At 49.5% G+C, this 14,575-nt stretch overlaps 2 protein-coding genes across 2 annotated transcripts in view; one reads left to right on the top strand and one right to left on the bottom strand.

Annotated features, from left to right (window-relative positions):
• Nucleotides 1-9,157, top strand: part of B4GALNT3 (beta-1,4-N-acetyl-galactosaminyl transferase 3) — a 28,885-nt gene extending 19,728 nt beyond the window's left edge. The window contains exons 15-20 of the mRNA XM_009333028.1: nucleotides 979-1,277; nucleotides 1,664-1,817; nucleotides 2,579-2,651; nucleotides 3,123-3,276; nucleotides 4,019-4,145; nucleotides 4,969-9,157. Coding sequence (XP_009331303.1) covers nucleotides 979-1,277; nucleotides 1,664-1,817; nucleotides 2,579-2,651; nucleotides 3,123-3,276; nucleotides 4,019-4,145; nucleotides 4,969-5,077 — 916 coding nt within the window. The 3' untranslated portion in view covers nucleotides 5,078-9,157. The remainder of the gene's footprint in view (nucleotides 1-978; nucleotides 1,278-1,663; nucleotides 1,818-2,578; nucleotides 2,652-3,122; nucleotides 3,277-4,018; nucleotides 4,146-4,968) is intronic.
• Nucleotides 9,158-11,759: 2,602 nt separating this feature from the next.
• Nucleotides 11,760-14,575, bottom strand: part of NINJ2 (ninjurin 2) — a 48,309-nt gene continuing 45,493 nt past the window's right edge. The window contains 3 exon segments of the mRNA XM_009332894.1: nucleotides 11,760-11,834; nucleotides 12,706-12,890; nucleotides 14,242-14,473. Coding sequence (XP_009331169.1) covers nucleotides 12,727-12,890; nucleotides 14,242-14,473 — 396 coding nt within the window. The 3' untranslated portion in view covers nucleotides 11,760-11,834; nucleotides 12,706-12,726.

The raw sequence follows: 14,575 nt of genomic DNA, 5'->3' as shown, positions 1-14,575 counted from the left end.
GAAGATGTTTCAGCTCCTCGCTGCTTTGATGACCCACTGGAGATCAGCTTTTGCTGGTACTCTGTTTTTACATGGTCTTGATATGGTTCTTTTTCTTCTCAAGACTTACCATTTTTATTGCCTTTCTGGCAAACAGGCGTACCTCCTCTGAGCCTCTATAAGCTAAACAAGCCAACTCCTGACCCTTCTGTTGAGTTGGCCTCTATTTCCATAATTTTCCTAGCTGTCCTTCTTCATGCTGGTTTCAGTTTGGGTTAATTTTCCTGTACATAAATGACCAGTATCCTGGATGTTTTATAGAATGGGTGTTACCAGTTCCCAGTCCCTGCTGGAAGTAGCTCTCATGCTGCATCTTAAGATCTCTTTTGTTTTTTCAGGGCCACATCAGTCACAGTCACAGTGTAACTGATGAGTACACGCAAGCTTTTCTCAGCATTTTTAACTGATGAGCATCCATTTTACAGCAGAAACTTGTTATTATCCGAAAGGGCATGACCTGGCACTTCATCCTGTTTTGGCCATTCTGAACGTACAGCTCACCCCAGTTTTTACTGTATGATTGCTCAGTCCTGCTCCATGTTATTGGCTGATAAGCTGTCATCAGCCAATTTCACTAGCCCAAACATACTCCTTGTGCCAAGATTGTTGTAGGAGGTGTTGAATACACTCACTATTACCAGCCCTACAATCATTCAGACACATTTGTTATTTTCTGTGTCACCTTTATTTCATTTCCCTTGCCAACTATTTTCTCTTGGCTGGAATCCCAGATCTAATCCCACATGCTTGTGGATTTAGGAAACAGGTGCTAAACCTTCCCATGGGACTTTGGAAGCGGTGCAGCAAAGTGGGGGGAAGCTAGGGACAAAAAGGTTTGTGCTAGCCAGGAGGAAAGAACCTGGCAGAGCTGAATGGGCTGGAGGTGGGAGAAGGGCTGGTGTATGGGGGACAAGCCCACCCCAGCTGTATTTCCTGCAGGCGGTTCCAGCTGCGGCGTATCGTGAACGTGGAGAAACGCCAGGACCGCATACGAGGCAGCCGCTATCTGCTGGAGCTGGAGATGCTGGAGCAGGGAGAGCGGCTCGTCCGCTTCTCTGAGTACGTCTTTGCACGGGGCTGGCAGGGCGTTGGCAGCGATGAGGAGGAGGAGAGGAAGATGAGGAACCTGGCATGGGGTCGCCGGCGGCACCTGATGGCTGTGGCAAACGAGCCGGAGCTGTGCTGGCCCCAGGGCTTTTCCTGGAACCACCATGCCATGGTTCACTTCGTGGTGCCAGGTAAGGGGGACCTGCCTTCCCGGGACATCAAGGGATGGCACGACAGGCACTTCCCGTGGGGACAGCCCTGAACAGTGGGTCTGGGCCAGCCTCAACTATCTCATTTGGGTCACTTCCAATTTCTGTTCTCACCAAGTTAAACCCCCTCAGAAATATCACAGGGCCCAAACTCCCATGGCTTGTAAGCTCAGAGAAAACTCTCGTCTGGGGAAGAATCCACACCGATTCCTGGGCTCTTTAGTCCAGGTTTTCAGACTGGGCCTATTTCAGCATCCCTGCAATGTTAGCGGGGTTTGAGGGGAGGCAAGAAGCCTTCCCCGTTAGGAAGCCACGCCGTCTTTGAAATCAGTTGTACTTTGATTCTCTCCCTCTTGCAATACAACCAGTGAAAAACCAGGCACGTTGGGTGCTGCAGTTCATCTCCGACATGGAAGAGCTGTTCCGTGTCACTAAGGATCCGTACTTCAACATCATCATCACGGACTACAGCAGCGATGACATGGACGTAGAGAAGGCTCTGAAAAGGTCTGCCTTGCACAGGTGAGAGTACTGCTTGGTCACAAAAAACTGCTCACATGCATATGCCTGCAAACAGAGCACATCTGCCAATCTCTGTGTATTGACCAGCCACAACCTCCTGCAGCTGGAAACCCAAAGATGACATCCATCCAGACCTTGCACATATACATGCATATATTGTTGTTATAATGTACATACATGTATACTGCATATAATTGTGTTATAAAACTGTAAGGCAGTACCTATTGCAGTCATCCATCCAGATGCATCTCTTTTCTCCGGGCTTTTGTTCAAGTTTGCAAGAGAGGACAGAAAGCAAGTCTCACAGTTATGGGGCAGGGGGTGGACAGAGAAGACAAGAAAGCTGTGAGAAATAGGACAGAGAGCGTGGAGACCTCTGGGGACTCCACTTGCTGGAACACCTGTCTGGCTTACCCTATTCTGCCCTGAACCAGCCTCGGCTGGTCCTTTCCTTTACATGCCAGGTGTTCCCAGTAACAGGTCTAGTCCTAGGACAGAGCTGGACTAGAGCTGAAAAGACTTTTGCTAAGGACTGCCATATCCTTGCTGCGTAAGTGGGAAGACCCTCAGGGCATGCTGGGACCTGGAGCAGCGCTGAGCTTGCATGCTCGCACAGGAAGGGCTTGCTTTCTCCTTGGGAGGGTGCACAGGGGCAAGGGGCAGCTCTGCAGCATGACACCCACGGTGTACAGCTGCTAGCGATGCTTTCTGTGCTCGCCAGCATGCACACACTGAACTTCTCTTTCCTGTCTGACCCCCAGCTATCGGTACTTGAAGCTGAAGGGGAATTTCGAGCGTTCTGCTGGGCTGCAGGCGGGGATAGACCTCGTGACGGTAAGCTCAGGGGACTTGGGGTGGACAGGAAGGTGGATAGTATGCATCCGGTGCTACCTCTTTGCCTTTGCTACTGAACTGAACGTGCTGGTTTTTAAGGAAGAGAATAGCCTTGCAGACCAGATCAAACATAGAAGTGTTTCCTGTCCCTCCAGAGTAAGAGTTTCACCCCTTACTCCAAGGAGCCTGTGGTCCATTTGGTTCTTGGCCCACCTGCTGGGACTATCAGACAGGAGGGAAATCAGCAGTAGCAGCTTTGCGATACTGGCTCTGCCAGGTCATAGTCATACTATTTCATGCCCATTGTTCAACAGCCAGTCAATGGCTGTTTTGCCAGCCCTTAGGATCTCAATTTCTGATCTAGCAACGAATGGCTCTTTAATTCAGTCCCGTATCTCTGTCTTCATGCCCCTCAAGAAAGACTTACTTAAAGTCAACCTATTTTTTCCCAACTGGTGTGACTGGTTCCAGGACCCACATAGCATCGTTTTCCTGTGCGACCTCCACATCCACTTCCCAGCTGGAGTCATTGATTCAATCCGGAAGCACTGCGTGGAAGGCAAGATGGCCTTCGCACCCATGGTCATGAGGCTGCACTGCGGCATGTCCCCACAGTGGCCTGATGGTAAGAGGGAGTGGAGCCTCTTTGGCTCAGACCTCGCGGAATGGGGAAAGAAGGAGGGTGCCTACCACCTCTAGATTTGTTTCTCTGGTGCTATCAAGGTCTGGAGCTTAAGGTACTTCCAGGGCCACTAGGTGAGAGTGCTTTAGACATAGGATGGGGTTTAACAGTGTCAGCTACCTGGAATTTGAGATCAAATAGCCAGCAGAGCCCTTTATATGACGTTTCTCCTGGTCATCTCCTAGGGCTTTCTGTGGATTTGAGGACCTTGGAAAACCCCTCCTTTACTCCTTTCTGTCCGTTTCTCTCTTAGGGGGCGCAGCCTGTCCTGAGGAGAGCTGGTAGCCCAGGGGTGAGGGAAACCAAGCCAAGTCAGGGGGAGGAAAGTGGGACAGACCATCTGAGTGCAGGATTTCCTTTACACAGAGGTGGTCATCCTGAGCCATCCAGGCACAGGGACAACCCTGTGAAGCTGGGACAGTCCAGGTACATTAGGTGCTATGCTGCCAGACAAGAGATGTGAGAGGCTCTGCTAACAAGTTCATAGGACAGCCCATGTTGTCTGTCCGCAAGCCTTTCTGACTTCCCAAAGCTTTAATACAGTTGGCTCTGCCTTGGTGCTGAGTTGACTCTCTGGTCTCAACATTGTGCTAAAAGTAGTTTGAGTCTCACTCCAACAGCCCTGCTGGAGTCATCAATGGTTCAAAGCACCAACATACCTGTGCCTCTTTTGTGCTGTCCTCAGGCTACTGGGAGGTGAATGGGTTTGGCCTTCTGGGCATATACAAGTCTGACCTGGAGAAGATCGGAGGCATGAACACAAAAGAGTTTCGGGACCGCTGGGGAGGAGAGGACTGGGAACTCCTGGACAGGTAAACATCCATTGTCATCATTCATGCGCTCAGGAGATGAAACCCATTAGATCCTGGGGGAACCATGACCAGGAGAGTGGGGATCTGAGGAGACTGAGGTGACTAATGCCACCATAAGCTTGGTCAGTGAGGGAGGGTCTTTGAGCATGTCCTGACCTCAAACCTAGTAGGCGAGTGGACCCAAAATACGCTACTACAGCCACTGATAAAAGAAGAGAGGAGCCGTTTCCCGGTGCCTTCCAGCCACACTGCTGGTTGGCCATGGGCAGATCAGGCACTGGTGATTGTGAAGACTTTGTCCTCTTGAAGCAGAGCAGTGCACAGTGGGTCCAGTTTGGGTCCCTCAGACTTCCTATACTATGCATAGCAATTGTCCAGAAGAGCAAGTCTCAGAGAGACATTTAAAGATCACAAGGTACAGTTACAATTTCTGAGAAGTTTATGACGAGGGATCTCTGCTGTGCAAATTATAGGCCTCTGGGTTTGTAGTTCTAGGTTTTGGGGCCTCTCCTGTCATTTATGTCAGATAACTGCAGAAAAGCCTAGCATCCTGAGCAATCCCATGTTGCCAGCTGTCTTTTCTCCTAGCCTGGTGTGTGCAGCCCACTCCCAACCAGTCCTGCTCTCAGGGGTGCATGAATACTCAGCAAGTGTTATTAGATGCCTGCTTACGGATATGAGATACCTCTGAGCTATTCAGGACTCTTCAATTTGATTGCAGTCTCTTGACAAAAGGATGACTTAAAAGACATTCCCTGGGGCCGACCCCCCAGTGTCTTTGTGATCAAGTTTTCCCTAAATTTAACCTTCTCCTTTATGCCAGGATCTTGCAGGCCGGGCTGGAAGTGGAGCGTCTCTCCCTAAGAAACTTTTTCCACTGGTTTCACTCAAAGCGGGGCATGTGGAACCGGCGCCAGCTGAAGACACTGTAGCCTTCAACCCCAAAGCTGCCTGGCAGCACCGTCCACCGTCTCGTCTCGACATGCACTTTATCAAGGCACACAGCCAAGCGCACAAACTCTTCCTCTGCCTCCAGAGCCTTCTGATGGAATGGCACAGCTGAGGAAGGGACGATCGGGCTAGAGGAGCGGGAGGTCCTCTTGTGAGTCGTTGCATCCAAGACGTAGGATCCGTGTCTTGCTGGGAAGGCGTGTGGGGGAGATGTCGCCAAGTGAAGGACTCGTATTTCCTGCCGTGCAGTCTGGCGGGTGGTACAGTGGGAGAGGTGCCATATTTCCCGTTGAGTCTTGCGTGGTGCAAACCAAACAAACACAAATCCCAGCTAAGTCCAGAATGGCTTATTACAGTAATGCAGCTTCTCTTTCAATACTTGAAGGGAAAAAAGAAAAAAAAACAACCCTCCCCATTTCCCCTTCTTCCCCATCTCTCCAGTATCCATGCTTTTGGACAGGGGACCAAAGTAAGTTCTCTGAACTGTATCATGTCCACATGCCCATGTGCTGACCCAAGGAAATCTGGATGTGGAGAGGCTGATAGGCACTTTAGGCTGCTGGTGCTTAGACGTTTCTCTTTGCTTTTCATTTTAGTCATTATGAAACACTGTGCTCATATTCAGCAAATTATGGGCCATGGATGGAGATGCAAGTACACTTCCCTTATGAGAGCCACGTTCGCCTACAGCTGGGCGAGGTGGCAGGGGGTGATGTTACAACTCCACCTAAATTATTGATCCACTGCCTGAGGATAGTGGAGGGGTTATGCAGAGAAGCTGGGAGGGCATCTCAGGAGGAACTTTGCAGCCTTATCTGACAGACATGTGTTTGTCCTAACGATATCAGGGAAACCCTAGCAGGGAAGAAGTGGCAATATTTTATTAGTTGAAATATTGTAATTTTATCAGAAAAAGAGGAGACAGTATTCTGCTCTCTAAATTCTGTACATTTATGCAGCATCTAAAGGTTAATTTAATAAGTTATGGCCTCACAGTTATGTCTTGTCATAGTTTGACTTCTATGTAAAGAGCAGAGTTCTTGGTTGAAGAACTGGCACAGCTGTTGGTGCTTCACCTCTGGAACAGCCCTGCGAGCTCTGGCCCGGTATGGAGGAGGTGGCCTCAGGCCTTCCCACTTGCACTGGGTGCAAAGAACAGTGAGGACAGAAGAGGGTTGAGTGAATAAAAGGATGGGCAGACCCATGCTGGCATTGGTGCAAGAACTGTGGAAAGAGCCCCTGTCCACAGCCGTCCTGATGCTAGAGGGAATTCTCAGCCCCTAAAACTTCCATTAATGCAAGGCAAGATTTTTTACTCCTGTAACCATTTTACAGGACTATAGAAACCCAGAAATCCCAGCACAGTCAGTGCTCTGCACTAGAGCTTCGGTGTCCCCATACCATGCTGAAAAGGCCGCTACTGGTCTCAGGCTTCAGGGGAGAGTGTGACAGGATGCTGCTCATGGCGCCCAGCTCTGTGGGGAGTTGTTGAGAATTGAGTAATGGAGGTATGCAGGATGCAAGCAATGCTGACATGGTACTAGAATTGTTTGCTTTTTACGTTGATGGAGTGGATGCCAATTAAGAATAGGCATTCATTTATTAATACTGTGGTGCTTGACAAGTCCACCAAGTTCCACTGTTGCAGTAGAAAACTGAACATGCAAGTTCTGGCAAGTGAGATAGAAATCTTGTCAAATCATCTGCTTGCCTCAGTCTGGGTTTTGTGACTGATGGAGTCAGAAAAAGTCAACCAGATTTCAGAAAGTTTCGTTGTGCAGTGTGCAGCTATGGTGAGAGGTACACGAGAGATGGCTGTGTCTCTGAGTCCACAGAGCCGTTGTCAGAATGCAGACACTGAATATCTTAGAAGGGGCAGCCTTAGCCTTCTGCCCAAGCCAGAGCAGTCTTTTTATTGAGGGAAAGTATTTTCCCCGTGTAGAGAGTAAGAAATTAAACACTGCCGTTGGGGCGAGAGGGAAGAAGCTGGCAACAGTCAACACTATTTTTTTTTTTTAATGTATTACAGGAGTTTAGGAGGCCAGAGCCCTGTGATGCAATGTTGCAATAAGTCCTGTTTCTGCCTGGAATGTGCAGTGTCAGTCGTGCTCTCGGTGCATGTTGGAGCCTGTGCTTCACTCAAACACAGGCACAACCCTGCGAGTGTGCAGGTGAGCTGCTCTCCAGGCTCCGGGACTGCACCTCCACAGCCTGTCCGGGCTGGCTCTGTCACGCAATCCCTGTGGAATGGGGAGAGGCTGGCGGGGAGGGTGAGCGCTGGGACGCAGCAAGGTGTTAGCAGGACCCAGCTGTTTGGCCCCATCAAGCAGAGAACGACTTGATGCCCATTTCGCAGACGGGGAGCTGACGGATTCAGTGTCATGCACAGGGAGGAAGGGTTATTTGTACTGTGTGCTTTCACATCTGGCTTAGATGTGGTCTGCAGCACCTGAAGTTAGCAGCTGGCGTTCATCGGCAGACACTGGCAAGAATTGGGTGCATCCAGAAGGCAACTCACTTGGCTTAAATGATACGAGTGACCCCTCTTCCTCACCAGAGAGGACAGTCAGCAAAGGGTGGACTAGGAATTAGGGTGCAGCCCTCACTCCAGCACTGCCAGCAGAATTTGAGGATTTCGCCCCCATGCTTTGGCTGTGACTTGTGCTCTGTCCTTCACGCCTTGTAACCCAGGCCTGTGGCAAGCAGAACTGTTTACCTCGTGAGGACTCCTTGGTGGAGGTGTAAGGAGTTAGTGGGTTTCAGTCCAGTTTCCTGATGGCCAGTATCCCCACTGTCAAAGTTGCCATCACAAATGTTCTTCCCTTTCTAGCACAGTGGGGATTCTTAGTTGGTATTTAAGCATTGCGGTAGTAAACGTGATTAATACTAATTGGCACTAGTTGGCAGCCTCCATGGAGGAGCTTGGAGAGATCCCATGGGGACAAAAGCTGTCTTCCAGCCCACATGCTCAGAGACTGCCGCGGGTTGTAGGGAGAGAAGGGGCTACACGCTCCCCAGCTCGCCGGCCAGCAGCAAATCTTGCAGGAGCGGCTCCAGGCTTTGCTCTGAGGCTGCTGCCCCTTTTCCAAAACAACCCGCAGTTTTTTTCCCCAGAGTCATGAAGTGGGGGAGAGCAGGGAGCACAGCAGGAGCAGGTAGTCCCGCAGCCATGCAGTGAAAAGATGTGGCCATCCAGAATGGTGGCCAGGCCACCAAACTGGTTGGCAGTCAGTGTGCCCCGTCACTAGTGTTGCACAGCGTGCACTGCCGCTGCGAGGAGGGCTTGTCTTTGGGTCTGGCACAACTCCCGGAAAGCAAGAAGGAACCTGGCTTCACCGCGGCTGGGAAGCTGACTCCCCCCGACAGTCGATCTCGTTTCTGTCACCAGGATCTTTTTAGGAAGCTGCGCCTGAGTTTGTGGTGAAGTTTGCCCTGAGTTTCTAGCCCTCATGTACATCCTGGCTGTGTCCTGCCTCGATGGCAGGAGGAAATCAGTTACACGGGATTTCCCGTGCATCAGGCAGGCGGGCAGGAGGGAGCTGCTCCGGTAGCTCTGGCTGGGGACAGCTGGGGAGATGATGGGCTGTGCTGCGGAAGAGACCTTCCCCGGGGCAGGATGTGGCCAGGCTGGGGACCCTGGGCCCCCAAGCGCAGGGTACACAGCAAGGTGGCTCTGCCCACAAACGCTGACTCTGTCTTCACGACTGTGAATTGTGGACCTGAGGCTTTTTTTGCAGGTCAGCGAAGGGAACAAAGAAGGGCTGGCTTTTATTCTGAGAGAAATGTATTGTGTGAAAACGATAATGTGACTTGTTTTGTCATTGTCTTTAATGTTTGCCTGGTATGAACATCTCGACTCTTCTCATTGCCTATAAATGTCTGAAGTTGATTGTTTTTTAGACATCGATGCCTTGTGTTAAAAATCTGAATTGTACCTTTGAATTATCTGCCTTAAAGTGGCTCTGTGCCTTCAAGACGATTCCTGGGCCACCTCTCTGTTAGAGCTGGGGGACATACCGATTCTCCCCCACATTTTATAAATACATCATCTTCCTACAAGAGCTCAGTTCTGTCCGTGTGTTACTCACACCTGCGTCGCCATGCAGCAGGGATTAGAAACCAGGTGTTGCTCCTCTGGCTTCATATAACCAAAGGCTTAGGCAATACCAGAGAGACAGGTCACTCTGCCCAAGCCAGCGAGAGCTCTGCAGCAAGAGGTGGGTGGGAGATGCAGAGAGCAAGGTTAGCCGGGAGCGAGACCTGTTTCGGTCCCCTATAGGGCTGTAGAAAGTGGGATGGCAACAAAACAGTTTTTCTCCTGTCTTCCTGGGTTTATCATGTGAAACAAGGTAGAAACATTGGACAAATAACACGTCCCAGCAAAGCACAAGTGCGATGTGATCATAGAGAGAAAATACGGAGAACGAGGTGGTCCCTCTCACTGGCAGGGGACAATTCCTGGAGCAGACCGCAGGTGAGAGCCTAGACCTGAGCTCGGTACTTGGCACAGCCTACACAAATGGGAGGTCAGCTCTTTCACGGCAACTGCTTGTTTAGGTTCAAATTTGGCCCCTTTTCGCTTCAGCTGTGTCTCCTTTGAGTATAAAAAGCTTGGCAGGAATGGGAGTCAGACACGGAGAGGGAAAAAGGCAGCCAAGGTTGCTAATGAGTCTGATTCCATTATAATGAGAAATGAGTATTAAAGGTGACGGCGGAAAAGCATTCCAGCGCGCTGCCAGTCTTCTGCTCACCTGGGCTGGGTGACGGGAAGCCCTCTCTGCTCGGGCAGGCCTCGTGCACTGCCGTACCTGACGTGGCAGCTTTCTGAGATGGTGATGTGGAAGTTAAGATCTGGTAATGAAATTCCCCTCACTGCTTCTTTCCCAGATGAACCTTTTCTTTTTTTTGTCTCTTTACATTCAGTCGTCAATGGTAATTGCTTTGCCTCCTGCTCTGTGAAGCAGTGAGTCACAGGATTTGGGATCTGCACATGGGATGCATAATTTTTTACCTTTTCGTGAACCCAGCCAGCCAGCAGTGGCTGAAAGCCCTTAGCTGGTGGTTTTGCATTGGCTAGAACTAGTTTTGCTGCCTCTACAGTGAAGCCTTTTTCTAGAGGAGAGCAGGATAACAGAGGCTTCCCAGAAACATTCACCCCTGTTTGCTGTCGGTCTCAGCAGAGACAGAGGACCGAGATAAGCAGCAAACTTAGTGTGGCTCCAGACCTGCCATCCCCCAGACAAAGTGAAGGACGAGACTTTAGCCGCTTCACCAAACAGATTCCAGACGGTGCTCAGCTTTGCTGATTTAAATTCTGGTAAATAAATAACTGGCATTTTCCACCCTACTCTTCTTTTGCAACTTTCCTTCAGCTGCAAAAAAGCCACTGTCATTTGCAGGTACTAGCTGGTGCTGGCCCATAGCAGCCTTTGTGGGCAAGATCATTCACACCCTCTCCAGAAAAAACCACCACCTGTGACTTAAACAGAAATGTAGTTCTGTAAAGTCAAATGTAGAGTGCAAATGAAATCTGCTTGTATCTGGGGTTTTTTTAAGTGTCAGACACTCCCGGTAGCTCCTGACGACCAATATGTGGACATTTTCGTGACATTTCTTTCTCAGTGGTGGCAAGAGTATGCAAAATGAAAAATCCATATTGAACTCTGATTCTGCCATACAATGAAAATATCATTTAATAATCAGAAAAGCATGTCATTATTTAAACAGGCTTACACCAGGCTATTAAAATATCAATTTTCTAACATGACTGCAGAGTTACAAAATTTAGGATTGAAAATTTTTACTCTTTCAAAAAAAATCTGAAAAATCATTAATTCAAAGACTTTTTATAAGGAAACAAATTGTTCTAGTACAAGAGAATTCCCAGCATTGTCAATATAAAAATGATACATTTAAAAACATTTATGTTAGTGATAAGACCTTAAATGGTGATTTTTTTTAATAAAGGGATACACTGTGCACCTGTCATTTCTCATTGTGGCAATAAGCCTAGAGTGTCTTCTTATGTATAATGTTTCTTCATTCTGCTAATGTTGTCAGGCTATTCTGACATCATTCCTGATAGGTCCCTGGCAATGACATCAGACCATAGTATCTATTTTCTGTCATTGTTAATTTTCCAGTGCTGGAAATATCTGATTGTTTCCTTAACTGTGTCACATTTAATTTTATTTTTAAACAACTAGGAAAACATTTGAACTGGTTTTAGCTACGTTGACACACATACACTTTTCTGTCCTCCCATGAGAACTTTTTTTTGAAGTTTGAGAAATCCATTCCAACATTTGGGAGGTAAACTATTAGATAGCATTGCTTTAACTACAGCAACTTATGCTTGAGACAAAAAAGCTGGACTTTTCTTGTTTATTTAGCCTACAAAGAAAATCGTTCTGTCTTCTCTACAAAATGAGCCAATACTGAATATGTGAAGCAGGCAACTAAAATAAGAGATGAGATGTACAGAACTGCGCTTTGAAATTGTGTACCTGCTGCTGTTCCTGCAGCTTTCTCTAGCAAAGTTTGCTCTAGCGTTGAAAGGCAATGTTTTCACCCCTTCAGAACTGCAAAAGCATTACGGTCAGGGGCCGGCATACCATGACACGCGCACACAGTTTTGAAAGTTAAACCCAATTCTCTGGATTCGTCGAAGGGCTCCTGCTGAGGTCAGTGAAAACGCAGAGGAGTAGAGCTTTCCCCACCGGCCGCGCTGCTCAGATCCTGCAGGGAAGACCAGAAACACCAGTACGGTCGCAGCAGGCTCCTCCGCGCTGCGCAGGCAGAGAGGAGCAGTCATGGCGTACCGGGTCACTCGGCGCCACAGCCACCCCTACGGGTGTGAGGTGCTGCTCTTCAGCGCTCGCACCCTTCTGGATCCCAAGCCAGCAGTGTTTTTATAGAGGCTTTTGGCCTTCCCTCATCATATCATGCGTCTATCAAGCTTTCTTGCTGGCTGTTGCCCAAGTATATTACATTTAAACTATGTTTACATGTTGCAGGTCATGTAAGCAAGAGATGTGAACTTCACTTCTTGACCTAAAGCACTTTTGACCTGAGAACATGTCATTCCCTCATTGACCTGTCATGGGAACCCAAGCATTTGGTTGCACTCTTATTCACAAGACTCTCTCTTGAAAATGAGAGTCAGATTCTTAAAACAGCCCCTGCCAAACCACACTGGCTGTTGTGAAGAGCTCTTTCACCCCTGCCTCGCCAGCACCTTCCTTTTCTTCTGCTCAGATTAATGCTGCCATCTTTGGATACCTACCAGAACACACCTAGTTTTCTTTCCCAAATTTAGCTCCCATCCACAACTGCTATCCATTTCTAGTGTGAGGTCAGCCGCTTGCTGCTGATAAACCCCAGCAGTTGGGATGTTTGGTCTTCTTGCTTTAAAGACCAAGCAAGGAGAAACCCTCCTCCTCCTCTGAGGGAATTTGTTCAGTGGCCCCAGATGACAACAACATGCCTCTGGAAAGGCTTTGTTAATTTGCGCAGCTTTGCCTTCTCCTTCTCCACCTTGCAATGATGTTTTCTGAGACTGAGAGCCCTTCCAGGGGCTGGCAGTGATGGGAACTCACCCCTTTCTTACCTGAATCTATTGCCCCATGACTTAATAAGGTCGAAAATTCCTGGTAGGGTAGAGGCCAGTCTTCTGCACCCCAAAGGCTGTGATGAAGATGTTGAGGATGACTGTGATGAAGATGAGAGCTGTGGCAGCATTGTTGAGTATATTCAGGCGGGGTTGCTTTGCAACATCGTTCAGGTTCAAACGAGCTGTGCGATACAATGCAAAAATAAGGGAGATCTGTAGCTTGACTCCAAGTCCCCTAGCCCCTGCAAGCCTTCCCTGCCTGGCAAATGTCCATGGTGCCCCTGGGCACTGTGGCCACAAAGCTGGGGGAATAGTCCCAGGAACTTTACAGGGGCCTACAGCCCTAGGATGACATAGGAGGACGGAGCAGAAGAAAAACATCTTTTTTTTTATGTCATATCTTTGTTTTGCCATGGAGGTGCCATGGCCCTCCAACGGGCCAAGCCTAAATAGCCAAATTACTGCTGCATGCTAGCCAGGCATGTGCCATGTGACCCCCCCACTGCATGGCCATGAGACAAGGCAAAGGAAGGCTGGGTGACATGGGGGACAAGGTCAGCAACGTTGTGCTTGGGTTGGGAGGCCAGTTCCTCCTTGACGCCCAGATCTCACGTATGTGCTGACACAGCTATCAACTCCCTCCTCTCCCCCAGACCAAGAAGTATCTGGGTACACGAATGGGATCAGACCTAGCTGATGGGCATTGACCAGTTCAGACACGGGAACGCCCCGGTTATTGGGGCTGTCTGGCCAATAAGCCATGCAAACAGCAGCCTTGTGGCTCCCCGCCCTCAGTTGTGCTCCCCTGTCCCCCTTCTCCTCAGAGCTGGCTCCAGCCACCGTGGCTGCCACTGGGAAAGGCTGTGCCATGTGGGGCAGGGGGAGGAACACATCACAGGCTTTTCCGTAGCCGGTGATCCCATGTCCCACATTAAAAAACCACTTAGGATATACAGGAAAAGACAGCGTTCTGCAGACTTTTAATACCGGGCATGTGTTGGAGGCTGAAATACAGCAACTCCTGTATCAGATGGAGCACTGGGCAAGCCTGTCTGAAATGCTGGTGTTAACATACTGTCTGTATGGCACTAGGAGAACTGTGGGATTGGTTAAATGCGAGGTTAATTGTTCTGTTAGGCCCCAGCTTGAGTGAGGGGATAGACACAGCTAAAAAGTGGTATCTGCAGGAGCTGCATGAAGGGGCACGTTACAGGGTGGGCAGCAAGAGGCCTGAAACCCAGCTCCTCTCCCTACAGCAGGGATTCGGCAGTGGGGAAGTGAAGGAAGAGTAGTGCTCAGAGCTGTTGTGCAAAAGAAAAAAACAACCCACTCCCCACTTTGAAAAGCAGTAACACAGACCTCCCCACCACCTGCGTCAAGCTGCCTTCAACCCTCCTGCAGCCCTGTTTGGAGCCAGGGGAAACGGTTCAGGGGAAGAAGTTTCTCCCTCCCACCCCCATGCCAGCCAAGCCATGGGGTGCCCTACCGCAGCAGCACCCTGCGAGGGTGCACGTGCCTTGGCGTCCGCCTTACCGGTGATGATGAGGAGAATCCCAATCATCACCTGGAAGAAGAGGGAGATGCTGATGAGCACGATGAGGGTGGCGTAGTACTGGAAGGAAGGCCCCTGCTCCAGCACCGCTTTGAGCTGCGTGACGTTCGCCATGAACAGCGCCACGTCCAGCATGCTCTCTGCCACGCTCTTCTTCGTCGCATAGTGGTTGATGTTCATCGGCCCGTTAATCCGGAGCTGAGGATTCACGCCCTGGGGAGACAGGAGAAACCGCATGAACTAGTATGATTGCTAAGCCAACAGACCCATCCATGTCGAACGGACTGCTGCCTCCCCATGGGGTTTATCTAGAAA

The sequence above is a fragment of the Pygoscelis adeliae genome, unplaced genomic scaffold (genome assembly GCF_000699105.1).
Source record: "Pygoscelis adeliae isolate BGI_AS28 unplaced genomic scaffold, ASM69910v1 Scaffold38, whole genome shotgun sequence".
Lineage (NCBI taxonomy): Eukaryota > Metazoa > Chordata > Aves > Sphenisciformes > Spheniscidae > Pygoscelis > Pygoscelis adeliae.
The sequence above is the reverse complement of the archived record's forward strand: the minus strand, read 5'-3'. Positions and strand labels throughout refer to the sequence as shown.